Genomic DNA, 27,004 nt, shown 5'->3' on the forward strand with positions numbered 1-27,004 from the left:
GTGAGGTTAAAAGGGAGAGGGAGTGTAAAAAGCAGAAGAGGTGAATTAGTGAAGGTAATGAGAGGAAAAGGAAGAGAAGATTAATGATTAAGATGACAAGGAAGTAGTAAGATAACGTGGGCTTGCGTGCCGAGACTGACACAGAGAGGTCCCGCGTCGTTGGCTAATAAACAACCACATTTGGTTTAAGCCATTTGAAGTCTAACCCCAGTTAGGAGACACATTCAGAAAGGACAGTATGGCGTATCTCTCCTTCATTTCTTTCTCTCTCTCTCTCTCTCCCTAAACCCTATTAATAACAACCACAGCCCACTGCACTTCTCCATTCAACACTCTCTTCCTTCAACACACTTATAATTAATCTATAAAAACCAACTTCATTCTTTTTCTCTCATTTTTCATTCTGAAACAAATATTCCCTCTCCTTTTCCTACTACTACCTCCTCCATACTCACTCACACACCCTCTTTTCTTTTCTTTTCTTTTCTTTTCAGATAACTTTCTTTACTTGTGTCATTCTACTCTGACAACCCCATTTCCTTCTTGGCCCTCTTCTCATTCACTCATTCACTCCTTCACTCACTCCTTCTTCTCTTCTTTCTTTCTTTCTTCTCTCGTTTCCACTTTTTCCTTCTTATTACTTTCCTTAAACCTCACTCATTAACCCTCTCTGCTCTTCCAACACCAAATAACATTTCTGACACACAAACACAAACCCCCCCTTCAACCTCATTCCATTAATTCACAATGTCCTCCAGAAGATCTCGTTCCAGACAATCCGGTGCTTCCGCTGAGATCACGGATGCGCAAATCACCGATCTCGTTTCCAAGTTGCAACAACTTATCCCTGAACTTCGCGCCAGGCGCTCCGACAAGGTATTTATTGTCCCACTGTCCCTTTCAACTTCTTTCTCTCTCTCTCTCTCTCACATGCACATACATTGCACTTTTTCTGTGGATGCCCTTCGTTTTCTTAGATAACTCCCCTCTCCTTTATTTTCTTTACCCACAACTTGCGCCTATAGTCCAACTCCGATTCATTCCACCAATTAACTGCATTTCTTACTCTCTCTTCAAATAATAATAACAATTCTATTATAATGTACCAACAGTACTTTCGCATCGCCTATTATATTAATACAACTGCATATATGTGTGTGTGAATTCTGGTAAATTCACATGTGCATGAATGTAATGATCTGAAAAACAATGAACTTTACTGATAATGATATGTGGGTATTGCAGGTTTCGGCTTCTAAGGTATTGCAGGAGACATGCAACTATATAAAGAACTTGCACAGAGAGGTTGACGATCTAAGCGATCGATTATCAGAGCTTCTGGCTAACACAGACTCCAACAGTGCTCAGGCAGCCATTATTAGGAGCTTACTTATGTAATGGTCTAGTCTAGTGCATTTATTTGTGTCGTGTGCATGTCCATGTCTCTCTCTTCTTCTTCTTCTTCTTCTTCTTTCTTCTGGGTAGGGTTTGGTTTGTACTTTCTAGACACCAACGCGAAACACCACCATCGGATCCATGTGAAGCAGTTGTTGATTAGTTTTAATTATGTGGCGCTTTGTAGTAGTAAGCAATTGTGGTCAGCTTGTATGGCTGTAAATAAAATGGACTACATCATGAGTTCTAATTATTACCATAGTATGAAATGAAACACATAACTTTTGTTTCGCGGCGCAAATAGGTTGCTGTCATCGAATGAATACGTGTGTGGCCTTTTACATGGATGGCGTCGAATCATTTTTCAAATTTGGAGGCTGCAATGCTTGAGTTTAATCTTAGTAATCTATCTTATGAGAGAAATTCTGCAGTTTCCTGTGGACCCATTAGAAGGGTCAAGGTTGAAGCTGACAGTGCCTATAACATGTGACATACCCCACACCATTTTCGGTTATTTGTTCTTGCCAACCCGTGATATTAATGTTCGCATTAGGACCACAATATAAAATAACTAACTCCTCATCCAAACCACCATCTTTGCCAGCTTAGTATATATATATACACACACATTATATCTGCCATTTATATATTTAACAGGATAATCACAACATCCATTTATTCATCGCAAATGTAAGAGAAAAAGAAGAAAAAAAAAACAAAACAAGTCATGGACTACCTATGTTGAATTTAATTCCCATGAAGTGGGAAAGTTTAAAAAGCATATTGTAAAAAGAACAGAAATACTAGGAATTCGGATTCACTCCCTTTTAATAATTAATTTTTTTTTTTAAAAAAAACAGGACTACTATGAGAGACAGTCATTAAATGAGAGGGGTCGTTAAACCAGAAACGAGTTCCATGTTTTGTATGATTTTTAATCCATTTCCTCTGATGAGAAAGAATACATGGTAAAAAGAATGTGTTTTTAACCATTCTCAAGAATAAATAAATAAATGTGCATCAATTTATTATTAATTTAAATTAAAGTATTCTAAGAAGCAAAATGCTTTTATTTACTTTAAGAAAAGTTGAACAAAACACATTTCCAACAAAGTTTAAAGAAAATAACCAGCTTGTTTTTTATAAAAGAAAAATAAAAAGTTGGGTAAAAGAACATGTAGGAAAAAAAGAGAGAGTCAATTTTCGCTTAATTTATTGGGTCAATTACCTTTCTAAGTTTAGAATAGACAAAAATTGATGAACAAGATATTTTACTTTAAAACTCCTGTTTTAGAGTTTAAGTTTGAGAAAAGTTCCAAAAAAGGAAAATTGAGTTAGAAGAAAGATGACAGAAATTTGTTGATCCTGAATCTTAAATTTTGCATCTCTAACTAGTTGGGTATGGGCATGACAATTATGTATTGAATTGAAATTGAGGTGGTAAATTTGATGTTGTGGTGAAGTGAAAAGAAACGATGGGCCCACACACCTGCAGGTACCATTTGCATGCAATATGTGGTGGGGGAAGGTTGTTTCGCAATGTATCCCTGCCCCAAAAACAAAAAGCTACTTCAACAGTGCAAAATTTAATATGGAGCTATCGATTTAGGCCATGAAATAGTTCCAATTCATTAATTCAGTTCTGGTTTAAATTGGTTGGAAATTGGAATCCAGGGTAGGGGTAATTTTGAAGCATTATATAAGTGAAAGTGTCCTCTGTTCTTGCCGTGTAATGTGCCCCAATCTCTCAACTATGTCCAAACCCTTTAATGCATTGTTCTTCAAGGCATACTATATGCATATGTTCTACCAAATTGCTACTCATAACCAACTCTTTCATACACCACTGTCTCATTAATTACTCAATTAATTAACACACATATGTATCTTCCTTTATCTTCTAAACTTTCCCTTCAAAACATTTTCATATTTTCTAGTTTCGGCTTATGTCACGTGGCCAATTCAAAGCTCATCACTTTGATAATCGGTTGGGATCAGTTGGCAGTTGTCTGGACAAAAAATATAAACTGTAACTTCCTGTGTTCAGAAGTAGCATATGGTTCTTTTTATCTATCAAGTGCAATTAATGTCTTCTTAAATCAGAAAATTATTTACATGTTTTTCATTTCCTCTACACACGGTTTTCGCCTTAATTAATGTTTTAAAATGTTAAAAAAAAACTACAAACCCCGAACAATAATTCTTTACACTTTTTGAGACCTTTCGAAAAAAAAAAATTAAATATATTTTTATCTCTTAATTTTAAGTGAAAATTATAATTACTCTTTTTTTAAAATTTTGGTTCAATTTAGTCTTCCAACTTTAAAAATACGTAGATTTAGTCATAGTAACCAAATTTTATTAAGTTTATTTGATGTTTCATATGAACCATTTCAGTTATTTATATTGTTTGACAAATTTTCACTTCAATGTTTGTTGAAAAATGCATTTGAAACGTCAAATAAACTTAACAAAATTTGGTTACTAGAACTAATTTATGTATTTCTAAATTTAAGGGACTAAATAGGATCAAAATTTTGAATAAAAATTAATTTCAATTTCACCAAAAGTTAAGGGACTAAAAACACAATTAACAAAAAAAAATAATTATGTAGTTATAATTACTTGTGTGTGTTTTGCATTGGAATTGAGATGTCTCCTTTTGTAAACTTTGAATCGATGGATGGGATATATATATATATATATATATATATATATATATTAATAGAGGTTAATGTTAAAAACAGAATTTCTATTTATAATATATATATTAACAGTGTAACAACCCAAAAATACAGTGTAAAACCATATAGAGAATAATCACATGTTAACAATACTACAGATTAGTTCAACGCTCAACTATATACAATTACGGCCGAACGACCTTACATAACAGCAGAGAATTATAAACTAACGCTAGTTATCACTACTTTAACTGCCACTAGATCGAACGTTATACAAAAGGAACTCATACCGAGCGGTCTTACAAAATATAAAACTAATATCAGACCGAACGTTCCTAAGGTTCGACCTTCACTTCCTCCGCGTCTTCCAATACTTCTTCTAGCAGCTCTTCTCCTTCTGCTCACATTCACACGGATGATCATTGCAACAGGACAACGACAGGACGTACCACACAGTTAAAAATGATAAACAGGGTAAGCTTATGTAATTTAATTTATTCAATCACAACATACAACATTCATAACAAAACCAACAACGACTACATCATAATTCATACATCCATGCATGCAAATAACGACCACATGACTCTGACTGTCCGGACTGTATAAATCCTGTGTAGCTACGACGTTCGTGCACCCGGGTGATGTAGTAACTAGGATACCCTCAACAGCTGCCACCCGAGGTTGATCTGTTCCGTCCAAGTTAACCTTATGGACTAGGACCTCCTGTCATTCCCACACGTGACTTACTCCTCTCTACATGAGAACGAGTAATCATGGAATATCAGGATGAACGCCCGCTAAGCTTTGTCCACATTCATACTTTACCAATCAATACCCACTTTCTGAGATATTCCTCCTTGGAATACTCGTTCATAATCAAACTATTTCATACACGTCACATTTCAAATTCTCTTAGACTTTATCATCCACATATTCAAATGAAATAAGATCATACGTTCTTATCATAGCCCAAGTACAACTGGTATAACGCTTCTTAGAAGCTAACAAGACTGAGCGCTACTCATCTACTTCAATAAACAGACTCCTAAGAGTTCAAACTGGATGCCACGAAGCCTAGGAAGAGTACTAAAACTCTAGGCCGAACACCTTTTAAAGACCAACACTGATTTATACTAAATACTAATACTGATGAGAAACTATGAATTAACGAACGCTATCTAGTTTGAATAAAGACTCTGATTCTAAGCACAATAATAATATATTACATAAAACAAGACCCAGCGCTTGGTTTAAGACTGGGGCCTATAGAAACCGAACACTATTGAACGAGCGCTGGTCTAAGACCAAGTGCTTATCAGGAACGAGCGCTATTGAGACTGAACGCTTGATCCAAGATCGATCACTAATAAACTCATAACTAAGCTGTTTAGGAAGTCTAAAGAAGGACTACACTTAAGCCGAACACTCATTATACATATCTATTATTATAACACGATCTCCACTAACGAAATTCCTTGTAGAAGAAGAACTTAATGTAGACGGACGCTTAAAGAGGAATGAAATTGTTAATACGAACTCTAGGTCAAAGTTTAACTAATCCTATATAGTATTACAGGAAGACTCTTATACTCTATCCCACAAACATGAGAACTCAGGTACGACCATGTACTCCCAAGAAGAACCAAACGCTCGTTAACCACTCTCGACTCTACTACCACGTTTACTCAGAATACCACAGTTTGAATATTAAGTTATATCTCGACTCAATTCACAACTTATATCAGTCATCCATACAAACATCCAAATAAGCAGTACGTACTTATTTCATACTCATCCAATAATCCAAACAACATATCATGCAAACATACCAACGTTCAAACAAGAATATTAATCAAATTATATAAGCTTCCCTTACCTTTATACGTAACCAAACGCTCAATGAAGCAGAATAGAGCTCCCCTCTACCAAAGAACTAACGTTCGACACTCCCGTTTTAGGAGCACAGCTCAAAATCATAAATCGATCGGTTTAAATGGAAGCTCTTGATGCCGGGAGTGTTCTAGTGGTGCCTGAGAGGTGATCGGAAGAAGAAATGGTGAGGTTTTCTTAGAGAGAAAGAGGAGATTTTAGAGAGAAGGAGGAGAAAAGAGTTTCAGCAGTTTGGAGAAGAAGAAATGCATGCAGAGAAGTGGCACATTATTTGAAATTTGGCCTTAAATACTGCCGTCACCCAAAACAAACGGTCACTCTCCTGCAGCCACCTGTTTTCCACTAACTGAGACGCTCACTCTCCTTTTGACACATGGATCCCACTACTTGGGGTTTTTGGGTGTGTTTTAATGGGGTCTGACAAAAAGACTTTTATTTGTGTAAGTATTGATCAAGAGTTTAATATGATCTTAAAAACTAATTAATATATGTAATTATTTTATTTACCTAAGTAATGTGATGGAAAAGGGTTAAGGCGTTCTTCACTAAATGGTAAAAATTGATATCAATGATGGAACATGACTCAAATAAAGGAACAAACTTTAATGCCAAATGATGGAAGAACTAAAAGGCTCTAGTTCAAATAAAGTAAACTTACTTTACGAAGTTGAAGGAGACTCCATGAAGATGATGTATCGGGATGTGGAAGAATGAAAAGATGAAGGACATTGAAATTAAATAGTGGTTTGGGTGTGTTTCCTAAAGGAGGTTGGGTCAACTCTCAAAGGAAAAGGTCTAAGAGAATTCAAGTAGACAATCTATCTTAGTGAACTTGGAACAAATATTTCCAAATTGATTTACAAAGCTTAAGTCACTCATGTTTATAGAATGAAGGAGTTAGCCCAAGTAAAAGAAAGTGAATCTGAAAATGGAAAAAAGTTTCAAGAACCTTTTTCAAGATTGAGAATGCATGCACCTTTCAAAGTGCCTTGACCTTCAAGTAATGTTCTAAGAGTTACCTGAGGTCCAAGCAATCCTAAAGAGCACCTTAGTTCACATAGTCACTCAAGAATCAACTTGCAAAGCCAAAACTACACATTTATGGGATGCTTCCTAATTTAATTGATAAGGTTATTTACATAATCAATTAAGTTGAGGTTGTCACCCTAAAATGAAAAAAATACAAGACCTAAAGGAAATATTTATTACAAAGAAAAGACTAATTTTATACGAAATATACTACTCTTCATCATATATTTACAATCAAGGAAACAAATTGGATTTTGTTATTGGCCGATGTTGTATCTCCTTGGATGGTTTTCCATCATACCCTCCCTCTAGATTATGTGTCCTCATATCAAAAGATATCTAAGAAACCTCAACTTTAGCATTTTATTTCTTCCCAGATCAAAGATGTACTTACAATTTCCATTAATTAAAAATTAGAATGAGTTTTTGAGAATGTAGTTGAAAACATTCAAAAGTAAAGGTTGGGATCAACCAATGAGATTCATTAATGACATGAGAAGAGTTAAAAGATTCAAAAACTCCCTTTAAAATTTCTAACTCAGTTATAATTGGGGGAGTGGGAGGTGCCTTTAGTTGCACTTCCTACTTGAGTATGATTTCTTTTGTCTCCTTTTCTCTTCTATCAATTTCTTCTTTCTCTTTCTTTTCTCTTTTCTCATTTTCTCTTCTCCCATTTTCTTCTTTCTCTTCTTTTCTCTCATCCCTTTCTCTTATAGCTTCCTCCTTTATAACTCTTCTAGCTCATTCAACTCTAGCTCTTAGAATTTCTTCTTCTCTAGCTCTTAAAGTTTGTTGTACCTTGTTACAAAATTGGCAAATGTACCAAAATGTATAAGTAATAAATTGGATAAGTTCAGATATTGTTTCCGAGAGACACTTGCATTGTTAAGAAAAATTATGTTTATTCACTAATTAATGCTAAGAAAACTTTGAAGTAATGAAAAGTAGTGCTGTCAAAATGGGTTATAACCCGTGAGCCAACCCGGCTCACCATGGGTTTGAGCCGGGTTGGATTTGAAAAAAATGTAATTTTTTTATGCGGGTTAATTTTCAACCCGGCTCACTTAAAGCCCGGCTCATATGGGTTGAACCCGTGGTGAGCTGGGTTGGCTCACCAACCCACCTAATTTAATTTAATTATTCATTATTTTGTGTTTCAATATTATTAGTTAGCATTTTTTTATTATATTGTAGATGAGATAAAAAAAAAGATGTTTCAAGAGAGAAAAATATTATAGATTTATCTATTCAAGTCTCTAATATTATAAATGGACAAGTGATACAAAAATTCTCAATATTAAAAACTTATTTGTTTGTCTTTTGTGTTTGTTTTTGGATTACGCTTGGATTGTATGATATATTTTTTTTATTTTGAATTGTCTTTGGAGTTTAACATCATTTTAGAGTGAAATTTATTTAGATTTGAATTAAGAAAAATTTAAATTTTTTTATTTTAAAAAAACTTATAATTAAGTGAGCTAATGAGCTAACCCATTTAACCCACCAACTAGTGGTGAGTCGAGGTAGGTTCGAATTTTTTTCAGCTCGTTAATAAGTGAGTTGAGTTGGATTGGCTCACGAAGTTACCAACCCGTGGTAGGCTGGGCCGGATCGAACCGGGTTACCCGTTTTGACAACTCTAATGGAAAGTATTGATTTTTAATTATAAAATAATTCTAAAATTTTAGAAATAATTAATTGAATAGATTTAATAAAATTTATCATAACACTTCACCAAGGATTGGTTTCATGATCTAATTCCATGCATAAACACCAAACAATATACTTCTAATTCCTACTTGAGCATTCACCACATGTAACAACTCATAATGTCTTGGCAACAAGTCTAAACTTCAAAAATAAAAACCCTGATGTCTTTGCAATTTTTATTATAATATGAATTAATTTGGGGAAGTCTTCATCTAGGTGGGCATATTCTTAGTGTTTTTTCTTTTGTTTCATTTACCTTATCCTTGGTGGTGCTCGCAAGGAATGTCATCATTCCTTATCCTTTGTAGTGCTTGAATGGTTGATATTGTTGCTTATCTTTTCTAGTGTTATTTAGTCTATTATTGGCGCTTTAGTGTGACTACAAATTCAAAAAGTAAAGATGTTTCCTATCTTGTGAGTTAGATTATTAGTGGAGATTATATATAGTTTTTCATCTCAAGAGTTAAGTGTCACAATATTCTTGATTCCTAACATTCTTAATTTTTAACTTATGAGATAGGTAACAAGTGGTGAATCATCATATTACCTATCTCATGAAATTTGAATAGTGTAAGGTGTTCTAAAAATTTTAGCATTTCCTTGTAGTCTTTTATGTTTCATAACTTTTTAGCGTAAAACAAGTCAAGATCACACTATTCAATGTATAATCCAAGAAAATTGTTATTATCTTAGTTACATTAATTTTTCTAACATGAACAAGTTGTTTTGAGTTTAGACAAAGTTTCAACATGTTAAATATTATCACTTAGTTCTCTAATGACTTTGTGCTTTATATATGTGTATGGAATGATATGATGACTTCTTATAGTCCTTAAGAAATGGTTGTTAGTTTTAATTTCTAATATAATTAGAGCAATATTTTAGATGTTACTTTTGATATTGATGATTGAAAAAGTTCAACACTTTCTTGTTGGGGATCATAAACATACAGATATACGAGCAATTACAAGAGAAAAGTAAAATAACAAGAATTATGTGGTTCAGTCAAAATGACCTATGTTCACTAGATGATATTTCATATTTTATTAATTAGGTTTACAATTATATGAGTATTTATAAAATTAGAGCAAATAAATTGGCAGACCAATAAACCCTTGAGACTCCACGTACTCAACTTTATCTTACAATAAGTTTTCTTATTGTGCAATTATGTTTCCTATCTTTATAGCTTAATTACTTGTTTCTATTTTGGTTTTTGGTTGGAAAGTTAAACTTTTTGTCTCAATTGTGTCCAACTTTTGAAAAGTGTCTCAATTAATTTTTTAAAACAAATATTAAGGGTATTAACGACATGACAAATGACAATTTATAATTCTTTTTATTTTTTAAATGTCATCAAATTTATTATTTATATAATGTACTGTGTTAAAAAATATTTTTAATAAAAAAATATCAATATAAATTTATAAACATGTAAAAGTGAATCAGAATTTATGAACAAACCCAACTCATCACACGCTAAACCTAAATTAAAAAAATAAAAATGTTATCGTTTATAATCAAAAAAGAATTTAACCCCTTAACTCAAGAATTACACATATTCGAATCAGAATACCGGTAAACTAATCCAAACTAATCCAGAACCTACCTATATTTAAAAAAAAAAATTAAGATAACTAATTTCACTAATTTAATCTAATTTGCCTATGTTTTGAAGAGAACAACAGCCTAGTTTCGTCTCGCAGAGTTCATCTTTCTACAATCCGGGGTCGCAGAGTCACAACAAACCCTAACGTTCCTTGCCTTGCCTCCGATTGATACACACCACCACACAGAGCTTCATCTCTCCACCCTCCACCGTGGTCGTTCGCTGGTTTGCGGCGTAGCTGCTTCACGTCAGTGGTGATCCGCGTCAGTGGTGCTCGTCGACGTCAGTACTCCTCCGTGTCGGTGGTCCTCGATGTAGCACCACCTTCCACTAGCTATTGCCTTTAGATGAATTAATTATTGAATTTGGCAACACTAAGTTTCTGATTAATAGTGCCAAATACTAAGTTTCTGTTTGACTATGGTGTTGTTGTAGTCATACAGTGTGGTCCTTGTAATTGAAATGTTGATCTGTATAATGCTGAAAGGGAAAGCACGACAACATATGGCAGCAGTGAATAAGGTGTTTGTGGAAGCATTATGGTAGAATTGAGCATGAAAAATCCATGGTGATCACATGGAAAACCATTTTTGAATTCGTCTTTTTTTAAAACATAACGTATGAGCTGTTACCTGATTCTCTTGTCAGGGTGGTTCCCAAATAACACGTGATTGCTTAAATAATATGATGTTTGTCTTCCCAATATATTATTTATTTGTCCATTTTGTGCAAGGTTGTGTTTGATGTTTGTTGTGTTGAGCGTGCAAATTGTCCATCACTCTGTGGAGATAGCAACTTAAAGAGTAAATTCCGGGGACCGTCAATTCAACTTGATCCTGTTGGCATTTTGACTTTGGAATTTGATGATGAAGTATTCCACTACCATGTGTCCAGATTTGGTTCTAAACTCATGGAACTTTTCGTTCAGGTTATTACATCAATATACTTACTATGTGTTATTGGGAAAGCTGTATTGTGATCATTAGGGTACAATGCGGATACATGGAGATCAGAGTTATTAAGAAAAGGAAGACATAGTTATATTGTGTTAATAAACATGAACGTTGTTTGATGTTATCCGAATGTTGTTTATTGTAAAAGGAATGATGTTATCATGCCTTATGTTCATGAAACAGCTTCGTATTTTAGGTACCAATACATGCATGGGACAGATTTGAACTTAGATTTGAACTTCGTGTGTACAAGAGATTTGAACTTTGTTTGGAATGGAATGAATGATGTTATTTTTTCGATTTGTCTTCCCTGTTTGTTTAAGCTGCAAATTTAAAAATTTGAAAATGATAAATTTTCTTTTTCATATGGTGTAATGAGTAAACTCAATTAACGTATCAACCTCTAATCGATTGAGTTGGATTGTCAAAATTTTTGTCTATCATAAAGTAAATTAGAACTCACTCATTTTTAATCCAATTTATAGTGAGTCAATCAGGATTAATTCAGTTTTGACTTTTTTAAACATTTATATAAATATTAAATTTAATTTCAATTAAAAAAGATAATATTATTCTATTTAAAAAAAAGACTAAATTAAATAAAATAAACATATATAAAAGATTAAATTGAAATTAAAACAAAAACAATTAAAATTAATACGTGGTATTGTCCTAACATGCACTAAGATGTGACACGTGTTATACTAAATACACATGTGGATAGCAAAAGATTTTGTAAAAAAAGAAAACAAATTAAAAACAAAATTGAAAAAAATTAAAAGCAATTAAAAGAATACCACACATAGACAATTGTCATGTAATTAAGACAGATTGTAGAATTTTTTTAAATAACTTAATTGAAATACTTTTTTAGAAGATGAGACATATTGAAAAGAAAGAATTAAGTCTATAAACTTAAAATTTTGTTTATCAAAGTGGATATCAAATGAGGATGTTTTTATTACATTTGTTAATTATTTATCTTAATTAGACGTTTCTCATATTAAATGAAGACCAGCAATTTTCTTTTATTGATGTTTCTTTTGAGATATTTGTAAATATTTTTTTTATACATACTTAACATAAATTTATTTTAAAGAATTGAAAGACATAAGTATACAAACTTCGCAATACAATAAAAGCACCTAAACTTATTTTAATTATTATCAGCACCAAAATTAAGATAATCATCTACCAAACTCGTCCAAATTCTAACACATCTTTGAAAGTTATTTTAAAAATATCTTATCTCTAGCAAAATCAATTCTACAATTAAAATTAGATAAGTGATTCAACAATCATTCTCATACAAATTTAAGTAAAAGATATTTCCAAATCACGTCTTCTTAGTAATTGCCAACTCATATTTTTCCACATAATGCATTTATGAAAGAGTGGAATTATTATATTTGTATCAAATAGGTATGGAAATAAGTCAGGCTATACGAGCCTATGACTTTGGCCTACATCAAACCATTATTTTAGGAAGTAGGTTAGACCTAGCCATTTTTCAAAATCATTTGGTCAAATCTTCTACAATTTAAAAAATTCTTTTTAGATCTAACAAGTCAATGCATTTAAATAAATTATTATATTGTTACTAGTATCATTATTATATTAAATTTGTTACAGTATATTAAACTCATTTATTTATCTTAAGTATGTTTATCTACCTAAAAGATCAATCCTATAAGATTATTAAAAGATAAATTTCTATATTACTTAAATAATTTATAACAACATAGGTTTCTAAACAAATAATTTATTATGCTATAGGGTATACATACATAATTATATTTAATATACATCTATTACATAAAAATATAAAACAAATCTACTAACTCTTTAAGGATCTTATAACAAAATATATTTCGAAAGATACTTGTAGATTAAGTTAGATTTTCATGTAGATCTTATCATGTTATTTTATATATATATATATATATATATATATATATATATATATATATATATATATATATATATATATATATATATATATATATATATATATATATATATAATTAATTAATTAATCTGATACACTTTTCTCCAGCCATTTGATATATTATTTTTTACTTTTTTTATATATTAACTTTTACTTTTCCATAGCAAAAAAAATGTGAAATGAGTGTACCTCTGTCAACTTAGATTTTACCTTTTCTATCAAAAAGTTACACATATATCGACCAAATCTTTCGTTTCATAGTTGCAACTTTTTTTAACAAAATACAAATTTATTTTCTTGATAAAATATCCTAATGTTTCTCATAAAAATGATACATTAAGAATTTTAATACGTTATAAACTTATTATTTTTAATGTGTAAAAAATGTTAATGTAAAATTATTTTGTATATTATTCAGTGATGCCACTGACACAATATTACATCTATGTTGTTGTGTACATTTAATATACACTGACATGATATTTCATTTATGACATGATCAAAGTGTTGTTTCTTGCCAAATTTTTTTTAAATATAATTCTGGCATACAATATTATATGGTTTTCCCACTGATCATGAAACTAACGTATCAGGTCAGTGATGTCACCAATTTATAGACCTCAATAAGTGATGTCCTTCTTATAAATTTAATTTCATTAATTTTGCGTGACAGGTTCAATAAATCTGTTTTTCTTTTTCGTTAAATTATTTAAATTTTTATGATATCCTTTATGTATTAATTCTAGACTTATCTTTTCTCATTAATATCGGAAAAATTTCCGTTTCCCATTTCTTTGAGTGAAATTTCCATGTTCAAAAGAATAATATTTTTAAACATGTCTTTGGAGAAAAAACCTACAAATTTTCTTTTTCATGAATTTACAAAAAACTGAAAATTTTTTAGTTTATTTGTTGAACGAAGTAATCATTAGAGAATAAATTAGAAATTATCACAATAACAATTTTGTTGTGGATCAAACTAGGTTATATAGTTAGTCAAATAAAAAAAAACTAAGTAACTTATGGATTTTATCAAACACTGGCCAAAGCACATAGTGTTGTGTATTCATATTTTTTAGATATCTATAAATTATTTAAATTTTAAATGTAGTAATTAAAAATAAAATTAGAAAAACAAAAGGTCTATATAATTATAGATATAGATAAAGATTTATATGCTCTCTTCGATTTAGTGGTGTTTTTTAATATTGAAAAACCATATTTCTTCTAGTCAAGTCTTATTACAACCTATGAAAAGACCTTTTGATCTAACCAAGTACGTGAATTGTGCGAATTAAATTATGGGAAAAAATTGATGAAGTGGTTTTATAACATGTCGATTATGAGTGATCACTGATAAATACTTGTGTGTAAAGTGAAACAATCATTCTTTGTGAGTTATTTTTAATTTAACAGTTTAGTTATAATCTTTTATACTGATTTAAAGATTAAAGTCATATAAAGAATCATGTCATGTTATCTTAAGTTTTGGAACTACAAGTGAAATTCTCTTCTCTTGCATGATTAGGATCGAGAAGTCATATGCTTTTGAGTTTTCGACAGGTTGACTTGAATTTTTCTTTAGGCTTAATATCTCTTTTGGTCCCTCGAAAGAGGGAAAATGTTTAGAATCGTCCTACCTTTTTTAAAAGTTCAAAATGGCCCCAACTTTTGAAAAAACTGGTTAAGTTAATATTTTTTAGTTATGACGTCAAATTTCTAACGGTGCAGCTGCCACCTTGGAGAACACTTTATGTCGTGTCCAGTTTATTTGACTGCGTGGCTGTGTGAGGTTAAAATTGGAAAAAAAATTGGATAAAAAATAGGATTACGTGGCACTATAATGTACTCTACGAGGTTAAAGAAAAGGGGTTAGGGTTAGTTCACAATCGCGAATTGGGATTACACATTGTGATGAAAGTGGTGTTGAAATTGGGGTGTCGTTGAAGCTGAAATTTGAAGAGGGAATTGAAAAGGCGTAATATTGCAACTGTGATTCGTCTCTGATCGAACTTCAATCCTATTTATTCGTCTCTGATCGAACTTTCTACGAAGATGGAAATTGTGCAGTGGTGTTGGATAGGACAATGGAGCTATCTCGATGGCTCAGATTCTGAACCTAGATAATGCTCCCATCAATTTCACATCCATTAGGTCAAATCCCCACTTACTCATCATCCCATTCATTTTTCACAGTCACAATATTCACAATTTCAGCTTCAACTTATTTTAACCATTATTTTTATCGTTGCCTTCAGGGAATAGTCCCAAAAAGAACTCCTCAATATACTCAAGAATGTAATTCTTGCTCTTGAATTTCTCTGTTTCTTTTCATAGAAAATTGAAGTTGTTCAGTTATATGATTTGGAATTAAGATTCGATGTTCGACAATTGCCTGTTTCGTTTATTTTGATTTGATTGCTTTTACTGTAATGACACTGAACATTGAGTTCGCAAGCGTGTGATTTTTTTCTCGTGTTCTTGCAGGTTCGAGGAAAGAAGTGTTTGGTCATTGATCCGAAGCTCGGGGACTCTCTCTCTCTCTTATTATACAAACATCCATTCTCAAGGCTCTTTTCTTGCCCTTAGTAACTTGCTGGGTTTATCCCACCTCCCCTCCAACCACCACCATTGGACGAAGTCCTTTGACCCAACTTTTGAAACATGAAGAACACTCTTGGGAAGAACCATTCCTATCTCGCCACAAACAAGTTCCTCACCTCACGGACCAAGTTCGACGAACCCAAACCCTAATCCCTCTCTTTTAACCTCTGCCAAAGAATTCCCACGTAGTTTATATTTTTTTTTTCAATTTTAACCTCACATAGCCGCGCAGTCAGATAAACTGGACACGACATTAAGTTTTCTCCAGGGTGGCAACTACACCGTTAGAAATTTGACGTTGTAACAAAAAAGGATTAACTTGACCAATTTTTCAAAAGTTGGGATTGCTTTAAACTTTTTAAAAAAGGTAGGACGATTCTGAAGATTTCCCCTCTTTCGAGGGACCAAAAGAGATACTAAGCCTTTTTTTTATTAATAGTGTCATCTTGCACGAGGGCATGAAAAAGTTTGAAGGTCAAAAACTTGTTATGAATATTGATAAATGTATCAAATCATACAAGTAATAAGATTGATCCGTGATTAAAGAAGTTAGTTCTCCTATACATTCTTAGCACTAGAAAAAGAATAATGATAAATACCCTCGACCTCCAAAATGAGATTATACTTTCTCTCCCTTTAGATCAAGTTTCCTCTTTCAAAAAACTAGATTTTTTAATTGTGTAAAGTTTTCTATTTGTAAATTTCTCAACGCACAACTCATTGAGCGAGTTAAATAATACTCATTCGACGACTAAATTGACTCGTAGATTGAACTAAATCGAATTAGATTGAGTCTGAAATTTATACTTAATTTTGTATTGAAATAATCTATTAATAATTGAATTTATCATATTCTTTAATATTATTTGTAAAATTATAAATTAAATACTTATATTTTCCAATTTATTAAATAAAACCTTAATTATCTAAAAGATAATAAATAAAATATCAATAAGATAAAAACTAAACATAATAAAAACATGACAATAAAAACATGATAATGTTAAGGTGAGTTCTTATAAAATTAAATTCAACAATGAAAATTATATTTATAGTATGATTTCTTAACATCTTGTGCTCTTATTAAATAAGATATGACAATTAATTTCATTGTACTTTTGTGTGTTCATGGAAATATAGGTTAATATTATTATTTTCGTTTATACAAAAGGTTAACAGAAATTCATGTTATTTAAATTGAGTAAAGTCTTTTATGTAGAAGAAAGTGATCAAATAAGTTTTCAAAATTTTATGAGTAGTTAGATCTAGATTGCTTGAAAGTATACTTTCAGGTTAGGAATCAATTTTAAAAACCCATTGCTTAAGTTCATAATAGAAACTTCATATTTACTACAATAAAAAAATGTTATCATCATTTCAAAGTTTAAAAAAAAATTATAAGTATTTTCTTTTTGTATCTTACTCTTTTTTGTCTGTTTTATTATACTTGAATTTATCAAACAATTAGAAATGCTAAAAAAGATAGTAAGAATTAATAATGAGAAAATGGGAATGTATAAATTATATTATGATGAAAATTTTTAAAGTATTTTAAAAGTTAAAACGTATACCTTTATTTATGATAATTGGTTTATATATATATATATATATATATATATATATATATATATATATATATATATATATATTTATGTACAAATTAATTCGTAGAAGTAAGTAATTGTGGATCAATTATTCATAAATTTGGTATAAGTTTCTTACTTTAATTTAATTTATTCTTATTTTGTAGAGAGCAAAACTCTAAAATAGAAAAAAAATGAGAATGTGATATAATTTGGCAACCAAGTTCTTCAAACATCCCGTAGACAAAGATCAATATTACAGTTATATTAATTCTTTTATTAAATATTATTATTTATGTTTTACTTATTTAATTTGACCAGTGGCATAGTAATATTGATTTTATTTTTAAGAAATAAATTGGATTAAACTTAAATAGTATATTTTGTATTAGTATCTAAGCATAAACTTAACACTTTTACCTGTGTGGGCCCCTCCTCTGTCATTGCATTCGTGTCGTCTCCACTGACAAACGACGAAAGGCTGTGGTCGACGAGCTTGGCAAAACCCTAGACACGAAAATCAGAAGGTTCCGATCATTCTTTTCATCTGTCAATTCTCTCATCTTATTTCTTCAATTGTCAATTTCTTAGGGGAATCGCCGAAGAGAGCTTGCGCATCCTTTGTTTTTTCTTGCAATTGTTGTTCGTCACCAGATCACCCGTGCTTCCGTTTCTCGCTGGGCTTGGTATTTTACTGTAATTACCTAAGACTTAACTGTGTTTGAACATGTTTTGTTTGCTTTATACAATTGAAGATGCAACTGTGTTTGAATGTGTAAATGCTCTATTTGATTTATAAAAATAAATAAATATAAATTTAAGGCGGGTATAGGCTCTACCTGTTGTGTCAATGTCAAGTTAGTTTATACTATGCTTTTAGTCCTCTTGTTGAAGTGTCAAGTTCGGATTCAATTACATTTTGTATTATATTTTTTCAGGCTATTAAATTTTTACATTGATAAGCAAGCTGTACCAGGTAGAGTAAAGTCCATATCCTTTTCAAACCTTTCTCCTGGAAGAGAACCATTCTAACTAATGCTGCATTTGGATATTCATGAATGAAATTAGTGTGGAAATTGCGTTTTCCTTCTAGTTATTCTTCTTCTTCTTCTTAAATGCATGATACTTTTACTTAATAGGGCACGCAACCTTGGTGTTCATTCATATATTTCACTGTAGTTTAAATCTTTTGTTTAATTTTTTAATTACCAGAGGATTTGTAGTTAAGCTCTTAGCGGTGTGTTATAAGGCAATATTTGTCTGTTCTATATAATAAGTTAATACTTACCAGTTATGGGTGTTTTATACAAAACCACTGATCTCATACCTTACTTTCCTGAATACACGGCTTTATAATCATACCTAGTCTCGCACCAAATTCAATCACTGATATTTAAGTCAGGACATTAGGTAATGCTGGCAGCAATAATATTATTTCAAATAATAGACAGGGATGGATTCCAAGTTGCAATGCATCCAATTATTTTTCCTTGTTCAGACTCAAGTCATGTGTATAACATTGAATTTCCACACTGATTTTGTCTTGACTTAAAACGAGTTTAGAAAATAAGTACTGATCTAGCCATGCCCTGCAGTCTCTCCTCCCCTCTAAATTAAAGGCTTTGTCATTATTATATGAATTTAATTAAGTAATTTAATACATTTCTTGATTGTTGAATGTCAAAGATAATTTTTTATTCATAAATAGAAAAATGAACTATATATATATGTAAACACTTGTTTGTATACTGACTTTTTCTCCAAGTAGGTTTGATAATGACCAATATCATGGTTTTATTATTCAATAATTTGGTTATGTGAAAAACTTCAATGGCTCATTGGCAAAGGGTAGGAACACGAATATGGAATTCTTGTCAGAGTCAAGATCAAATGGGAAGAATCGATGTTCAATGGTTCTAAGATATAGAAATTAAGTCTATTGGATGGTATGGTTTTTTTGTATACATAATTGGGATGGTGAAGGCTTGTAGTTTTCATAATTAGAAAAATAACCTAGATTTTAGAATTGTGGATGTGATGTTTGAATGACTTGTGAAACTTTTTGTTTTAATCGGATATAAATTTTTCAGTTATGATGTGCCCAAAAACATATATGTCTAGTACCACTAGACCAATATATCTGTGGTGCAGAGACAGATATCTAAAACCAATTCAGTTTAAGAACTTATTCTAAAATCAGTTTAGTTTTAAAAATTATTCTAAAATAGTTTATTTATTAACTCTTATTGAAAGAATGGAACTTGAGATCCTCACCTTTGGTGTGACTTGTTTTTAGATATGAGAAAAGATCAGTGAGTTGCTGCCCTCACCTGATGTGTGTGTGTGTGTATATGTATATTTGTGTGAATACGTGTGTATTTATCTGTGTATGTATGTGTAGATAGAAGAGTACAATACAAGGAAAAGTTATATCCTATAACACTCAACCCTTGGGTTAGGTACATACACCCAAAAAAACAACTTTATGAAAGTAGTACAATACAACAACGATAATAATTTTAGCACTCCTCTTTATATTGGGTGAAAGTAGTACATACACCCAACAGGGAACATATAAACTGCATTGCTGGCCCTCTCAAGGACTTGGATATAAAATTTGTAAGTTGGTTAGAGTTGATAAATTCAGTACCGAGCTCCTTCGACAATAGTGTTTCTTTGACAAATTGATAATAAATCTCTGTGTTTGCTCCTCTCCTGAAACACAAGATTGTAGGCAATATAAAGGGTTGTATGATTATCATAATACAACTTCACTACTCAACATCAAATTTGAGCACGTGGAGGAGTTGTTTCACAAGTGGCCATAGCCATACATCTTTATTCAAATTCTGAGCTGGATTAGACAACAACATTTTTGTTTCTTGCTCTTCGAGGAGTAAATATTCCCTCCAATGAGTACACAACCTGTGGTGGGTCTCTTGTTGATGAGACAACCATCCCAATTTGCATAACAATATCCTATAACTTAAGTATTTACCTTGCCCTCATAGAGAGTCTTGTCTTGGAACCTTTTTTATATATGACAATTTGAATTATAACATTCCCATGTGAGGATTCTGCATGAATTGAACAATATCTTTGATTGCATAGGAAATATTATGTCTTGTAATAGTGAGACAAATGAGTTTTCCCATCAGCCTTAGATAGCTTTGGATCTGAAAAAAATTCACCATGGTCCACCATCAACTTTTGATTTGGATCCGTATGACCATCACCAGGCTTTCAATTTGCTATCTCTATCTCCTCTTGAATGTCAATAGCATATTTTCTTACAAAATAACGACACCTTCCTCGGTTTGAATCACTTTAATACCCAAAAAGTATTTCAGATAATCAAGATTGTTGGTCCTCTCTTTCTAGAACACTATTGAAGTCTCCATTTCTTTGCTACTAGATTCCATCTCAGTTTGCGCATCTTGCTTCATGGAAGTCAATCTTTTGAAGATGTGACTAACAGCTATTTTCGAATCATTTTACCAAAGCCGTCGCAAAGGATTCCCAGTCTAAATCTGTGTTGTCTTGGCACCAATTATAGAACTGAAGCATTGTCGCACCCTCTGTGCTCATAAAAGTATTTTGCAGCTTACTGAATGAAGGAGTGTCTTGCACCTCAGAAATTTTCAGCCCAAGCAATCCAACCAATTGGATCTCACAAAGGCTGGAAGTTTCCCCATGGTCCAAATTTGTGTTTCCTCCATCTCTAATAGGGCTCTTCTTCGAAGACCTGGCTGGTCTGACCAATTTGTTAAGAACCAAGAATTGAGAAAAGAAGAAAAGAAAGATTTTTATTGAATTGAATGAAAAGAATAATAAATACAAGAGCACTCGTCTAAGGGTTTTCCCAATTAGCTAGTCGATAAAATTAACATCTTTCTCTCTCCGCTCCCTCGCCATGTTTGTTATAGCAATGTGTTCCTTTTTTCCATATATGTATTTATGTAATTACAATTTGCAAGTATAAGCACAAGCCTTATTGGTTATGAAATTGATCATATCTACAACATTGATTTTCTCCTTAATTCTGCAGTGAAGATGTGACCGTAGCTCTGACTGAAACCTTGAAGCTACCTCTGATGGGCGAATGCAATGGCTACAGCTTCTCTATCGTGTCTTCATTTGGTGTCTTTTTGAGTGCAATTTTTGTTGTCTCCTTGATTTTGGTCCGTCTCATTTATGTTATATATCACAGTAGCAGGCCTTTGAGTAAAAGGGGTTCAAAACCTGTCAGTACCCTTATTATTTTAGGATCAGGTGTTAACTTACTTTCCCTTCTTTTCCATCCAAATCAAAACATTTCATGACATTACCTAATTTTTAGGTTTATTTGCTGTAGGTGGTCATACTGCTGAGATGATTAATCTATTGGCAGTGCTGCAGAAAGATCGGTTTAATCCAAGATTCTACGTCGCTGCTGCTACTGATAATATGAGTCTTCAAAAAGCTCAAATGTTGGAAAACTCCCAGTCTTCTGAGGTTTTAATTTTTACTGTGTCAAGAAGTACCTTTTATTCAGAGAACTTTAATTTTCTTTTCTACAATATAAAATCGGATAGTGTGTCACGCGGTCTCTTTTTTGCTATATATGGATAAAAAATTATGTGTTTTAATTGCTGTCTGTAGTTATTGGTTCTCAACATGTTATGTCGTATGTTTTGAGGAAATAATGTAACTATTTTTGTTTGGGGATAGTATATTGGCTGAAGTCCTGTATAATTGGATGTTAATTATTGTTGTCAGACAACTAGAAACGTGACTACTGTTGTTTGCAATAGGTGCACCCAAAGCAATACTGCAAACTCGCGTATAGGTTTTTTGCAAGAGGCATCTGGGAATGTAATAGTAGCTTATGAACGAGAAGTTTGTAGTCTTTAATAGGTGCTACATTTATTTTTTGGTTTATTTCTTCTTGAAACTTTTGCAGTTCCAGACTCTCGGACCGGAAATAAAAAATATTTATTTATCTAACTTCTATTTTCTATTTTCTTCTACTGACATACTGGCAATATGTTAATTTTTATTTGCGCTTGATGGGTTTTGAATGTCACTTCTGCTTCTTGGTGGTTTACAAATTCTTATCAGAAATAAATTTTACTGCAGAATGCCACAGGGGTCACCGATACTGCACAGTTCATGAAGATATACCGGAGTAGGGAAGTTGGTCAATCGTATATAACCTCAGTTTGGACTACATTAATTGCACTGGTGCATGCGTTATGGCTAATGATTAAAATTAGACCTGAAGTGGTACCGTGCCATTCATAATTTGCTTCTATTACTTTTTACTCTGTTTCAATTTGAGGTAATTTTGTGTGCTACTTAATCCAGATACTTTGCAATGGACCTGGAACTTGCATTCCCCTCTGTGCAATTGCATTCATATTTAAGGTTCTTATTCCCCCTTCATTATTGTTATATTAATTTACTGTCTACTTCATTTGATAGTTTGTGCCACTGAAACCGCCCAAACTTCTGTGCAGGTACTGGGAATCAGATGGTCATCGATTTTCTATGTTGAGAGTATTGCAAGAGTGAGAAGGCTCTCCTTGAGTGGCTTGCTCCTGTACAAGTTGCGGATGGCTGATCAACTTTTTGTTCAGTGGCCGCAGCTGCAACGGCAATATCCTCGAGTAATCTATGTTGGTAGACTCATGTAACCAACTGATTTCTTTGATTGTCGTATTGTTTATATACAAGTTCTCTCTGCATTTGCCAAGTGTTTTTATTGGTTAAATTATTACTATTCTTTGTTTTTCAAAAGGAAAAAGGAAGATAAGAAAATTAAGATTATTCAAAGCGATATGGAATACATATAATTTGCGGGATGTGAAAGCGTTTCTCGATAACCACAAATTACCAAACTTTTAAAGACATTTTTACTTTGTAGTAGTTTCATTTAAAGCAATGTACCTTTTTTAAGAGAAAAACAGAAACAAGGGCCGAGTGCAAACCAGTTCTTTTAGCTTACACGTATATATCAATATATATGGTTATTTTGGTGCGGCTATGATTTTTGGTGCAGATATTATAACATGGCTTGAAAGCAATGGATACTAGAGCAATAGAAAGTTGGAAACTGAAGACGAATGAGCAGCAGTTGGAAACTGTAGTAGTAATAGTCCTCTGCAATTGACATTTTAAAATAATTTATTAAAACATGAGTTAAAATGTGCTAATTAAGTCGATAAATGAATTAAGGGCATTGGTTAACTAAAAAAACGATTTTCGTTTTATAACTCATTGATATATTCGGATCATGAATTGCAATGTATTTTCAACATAATTTGTATGATAAACTATTTTTATTTATTAATTTCTTATCTTAGAACGTTAATTAATATTTTTAAATAATAAATTTAATTAAAATCACCACACAATATTTTGGCAACGTTAACCCTGTTTAATAGAGAGAAGAAATAAAGGAAGAAAACATGTTAGGTGAGAAGAAATACGAAAAAAAAATGAAATAAAAGTTTTTTGGTTTAAGATAAATAATAAAGTTTGATTTTAATATTTTTTATCGGATTTTAATTTATATTAGTGACAGTTCTATCAATTTTTTAAAACAATTTTCGTTTTCTTCTATATATTTATGGTTTGAAGAAATGATGCCGTTTGAGATTCACATTCTTTTACATTTTTTAAACCAAAATTGAGTTGAACATTTTTCACACTTCTCTTTCATTCCTATCAAACAAGACCAATATGTTAAATTTTATTTTGATATTTTATTTTATTTTTACTTTCTAAGAAATTATAATAATACTTTTTACTTTCTATTTCTTATTACAAATTTTCTCCGATTGAAGAGATTTGATGTTGGATATTTTCTTGTTTTTATCACACATTCACAGTTAGACATACACATAAATGAAAAACCACTTTTATTATAGGATGCATATTACTGTCATCAATCCCATGGGTTGTCATGATGGATTGGATCACCAGAGAGCTTGATGAGAGAAACCTTTAGCTCTTGGCAAGGTTGGGTGGGTTGTTGGGGCCTCCTTCATACACCCCATATATTTCTTCTTACACCCTCAAATTTTCCGAATTCAAGAAATGACCTTTTATTTTGACTATGGTAAAAACCTATTTTACTTTCTCCTTAGCATCTCAGTCATACTACCACCCACCCTCTACCTATACATCTTTCACCCCACCAATTTCTTCTTCCTCCATTCCTTCCACCACCTCTCTACCTTCCACCTTCCTTAGGTCTCGTCTTTAATTTGTTTTTCATCTTTGCACATTCCTTCCACCACCTCCAACCTCCTCCTTCCTTCATTTGTTCTTCATCTTTGCAATGAACATGACGCACCTCCATTTCCTCCACTCCTCTTTCCAGTCTTTTGGTCCATATCCTCTGCAGGTAAGTTTACCTTTTTTTTTTAATTCTAAGAATGATCATTTGGGGTGAGAAATAGTAGTTTAGGGAGTTGAGAATTGTTGGTAAATGAAACTAATTTCAAAATTTTGTGTACCGTTTTTCGAAATTCGATTAATGTTGAAGTCTAGTAGACATTGGATTGCAAAATTTGATTAAGAAATTTTCTTAAGGTTTAAATAAGGTGACAATCAAATCATGAAATCTAGTTATTTTTGTTTATTTTTATAGTTACCAAATTTCAAAATCTACTTGAGGGAATGTACCAAATTTTAAAATATGGTTGAGGGAATGCATAGGAAAATCCAATTTTTTAATTGTTTGCTTTAAGTTGTTTTAATGTATGTTGGAAATGGTTTATTGCATAAATGACAAGAACACGGAATGACTCTACATACCAAGAAAAAATTTGTATGCAAGGTAAAGATAGAAGGAGACTCTTGACATCTGCTCGTAAAATAAGTTATAAAGATAACGATGTTAGAGAATCTATACCATTAACTCGTCATGATGTTAAACAAGAAGATGAAGTAGGTGGATATCTTGGAAGTCAACATGACACTTCTTTGCTAACCAGGTACGCAGATCACATACCATTTGCATTGTAGGAAGACCATGTTAGTAAAGTAAATGACTTTTTTTTTTTGGTTTTCATAATTGATTAGTGTTTAAATTCTATATGGTTTGATGTGCACATTTGTCTAGGATCGAAGAGATAAAGTTAATCTCCCATGAAAAAAAGTTAAACAAATTTGGAGCATGCAATGTGAATAGTGAGAACTTTGTTCACAGTTATGGTTTAATGCCTTTGTGTGATATTTCTTACGATTATGCCGATAAATGATTGAAATTAGCCTTTGTGAGAGTGGACATATAGGGAAAAACAATTTCAATGTTCTTGTTTGTGAGATGATTGTCATAGTAAATGATGTGTCAAGGGACCCACTTCTTCCTATAATGGAAGATTTTGTTTGAACGAACCCTTAAACTTTAATATCGCTACAAAAACCTGTATGAATTTATTGGGCATGGATCGCATGAATGTTACATCTAAGCTTAGGCAATGTCAAGGTCCCCACATAAAACTTAGTTGAGAGACCTATATAACGAGTGTTGTAAAAAACAAGAATGAGAGTATATCGCATGAGTCTATGTGTTGCATCTTGTTGGATGCACAATTTTCACAAATAAGAGTGTCACGTACATCAATGTCTCCTACTTGATGTTGTTTAGATATCTTCGATCATGTGATAGATTTATATGCGAGGAATGTCTTCTTTAAAATATTATTTAAATTTTTAAAAATAAACTCCACAAGAACGGACCCTAATCTTACTTCTACATTTTCATTGATCATAAAGAATAAAAAAATCACAGTCTTATATAAACTTTATATATATGGAGTCTTGAAATCTTTTTCATAAAGGTAAAATCATCACTTTAAAAGTTAAGTGGGTGCGGATAGATATTATGGAGGTGCAGTAAGAAAAAGCTCTTATTTTATGAGAGCCTAAAAAGGTTTGTATATCAGGCAGGCTCTCCAGCCTGTTTTCTAAATGAACTACGATTTTTTTACATGCTCCGACTTTATATTGAATCAACGTGTACACTTTGACTTACTATAATTTTTTAAGAAAAAAAAATGTATATATATATAATATTAAAAATAATATTATTTTAATTTTAAATGTAATTTTCTACAACTATATATAAAAAAAATACAATTTTTTAGTATTTAAATTTTATTCTCTTAATTCTACTTTTTAAATTTAAATAATAATTCATAATAAAAAAATTATTTTTAATTTCATTATTTTAGTAATTAATTTTTTGAATTCAAATAATTACTTATTATAAATGAATTATTTACTTTTTCCTAATTTTGATAACCATTCTTTCAAATTTAAATAATTATTATTAATAAAAAAATATTTACACAATATTACTTATAATGATTTTTAGGCTTAATTACCTACTTAGTCCCCATGTTAGGAGGTAATTTTCTGTTTAGTACCCAGTTTTAAAAATATAGGTATTTGGTACCTATGTTTTGAAATTTGTATAAATTCAATCCTATCTAGTTAACGGCGTTATAATTGATGCGAGAAATTAAGGACGTTAATGATAGCCTGGGTGGAATAGTTATCAAATGTTTGAATGCATCTTCATTAACGTCCTTAATTTCTCGCAT

General features: G+C 31.7%; 2 protein-coding genes across 5 annotated transcripts; both read left to right on the forward strand.

Moving 5' to 3' along the window:
- Positions 1-311: 311 nt before the first annotated feature.
- Positions 312-1,645, forward strand: LOC124837270 (transcription factor PRE6-like). Its single transcript, XM_047312586.2, has 2 exons — positions 312-876; positions 1,246-1,645. Exons 1-2 carry the CDS (start codon positions 748-750, stop codon positions 1,396-1,398), a joined length of 282 nt encoding a protein of 93 aa, XP_047168542.1. The 5' UTR covers positions 312-747; the 3' UTR covers positions 1,399-1,645.
- A 16,183-nt stretch (positions 1,646-17,828) lies between these two features.
- LOC148202954 (uncharacterized) lies at positions 17,829-23,142 on the forward strand. Of its 4 annotated transcripts, none has more exons than XM_088108249.1 (7): positions 17,829-18,094; positions 18,347-18,384; positions 21,457-21,680; positions 21,763-21,902; positions 22,527-22,673; positions 22,755-22,814; positions 22,907-23,142. In XM_088108249.1, exons 3-7 carry the CDS (start codon positions 21,503-21,505, stop codon positions 23,081-23,083), a joined length of 702 nt encoding a protein of 233 aa, XP_087964375.1. In that variant the 5' UTR covers positions 17,829-18,094; positions 18,347-18,384; positions 21,457-21,502; the 3' UTR covers positions 23,084-23,142. The 4 variants fall into 4 exon arrangements, with proteins under 4 accessions (XP_087964375.1, XP_087964373.1, XP_087964374.1 ...); XM_088108247.1 differs by having other exon boundaries at positions 17,830-18,104; XM_088108250.1 differs by lacking the exon at positions 18,347-18,384 and having other exon boundaries at positions 17,837-17,935; positions 18,000-18,104.
- The last annotated feature ends 3,862 nt before the right edge of the window (positions 23,143-27,004 follow it).

The sequence above is a fragment of the Vigna umbellata genome, chromosome 3 (genome assembly GCF_029865625.1).
Source record: "Vigna umbellata cultivar VRB3 chromosome 3, Vumbellata_1.0, whole genome shotgun sequence".
NCBI classification, from domain to species: domain Eukaryota; kingdom Viridiplantae; phylum Streptophyta; class Magnoliopsida; order Fabales; family Fabaceae; genus Vigna; species Vigna umbellata.

Bases quoted from the DNA above. Each gene is read 5' to 3' on its own strand.
- LOC124837270 (XM_047312586.2), top strand. From the start codon at position 748: ATGTCCTCCAGAAGATCTCGTTCCAGACAATCCGGTGCTTCCGCTGAG. The intron at 877-1,245 runs GTATTTATTGTC...TGGGTATTGCAG, and splicing joins GCGCCAGGCGCTCCGACAAG to GTTTCGGCTTCTAAGGTATT.
- LOC148202954 (XM_088108249.1), top strand. From the start codon at position 21,503: ATGGGCGAATGCAATGGCTACAGCTTCTCTATCGTGTCTTCATTTGGT. The intron at 21,903-22,526 runs GTTTTAATTTTT...ATTTTACTGCAG, and splicing joins AAAACTCCCAGTCTTCTGAG to AATGCCACAGGGGTCACCGA. The intron at 22,674-22,754 runs GTACCGTGCCAT...TACTTAATCCAG, and splicing joins TTAAAATTAGACCTGAAGTG to ATACTTTGCAATGGACCTGG.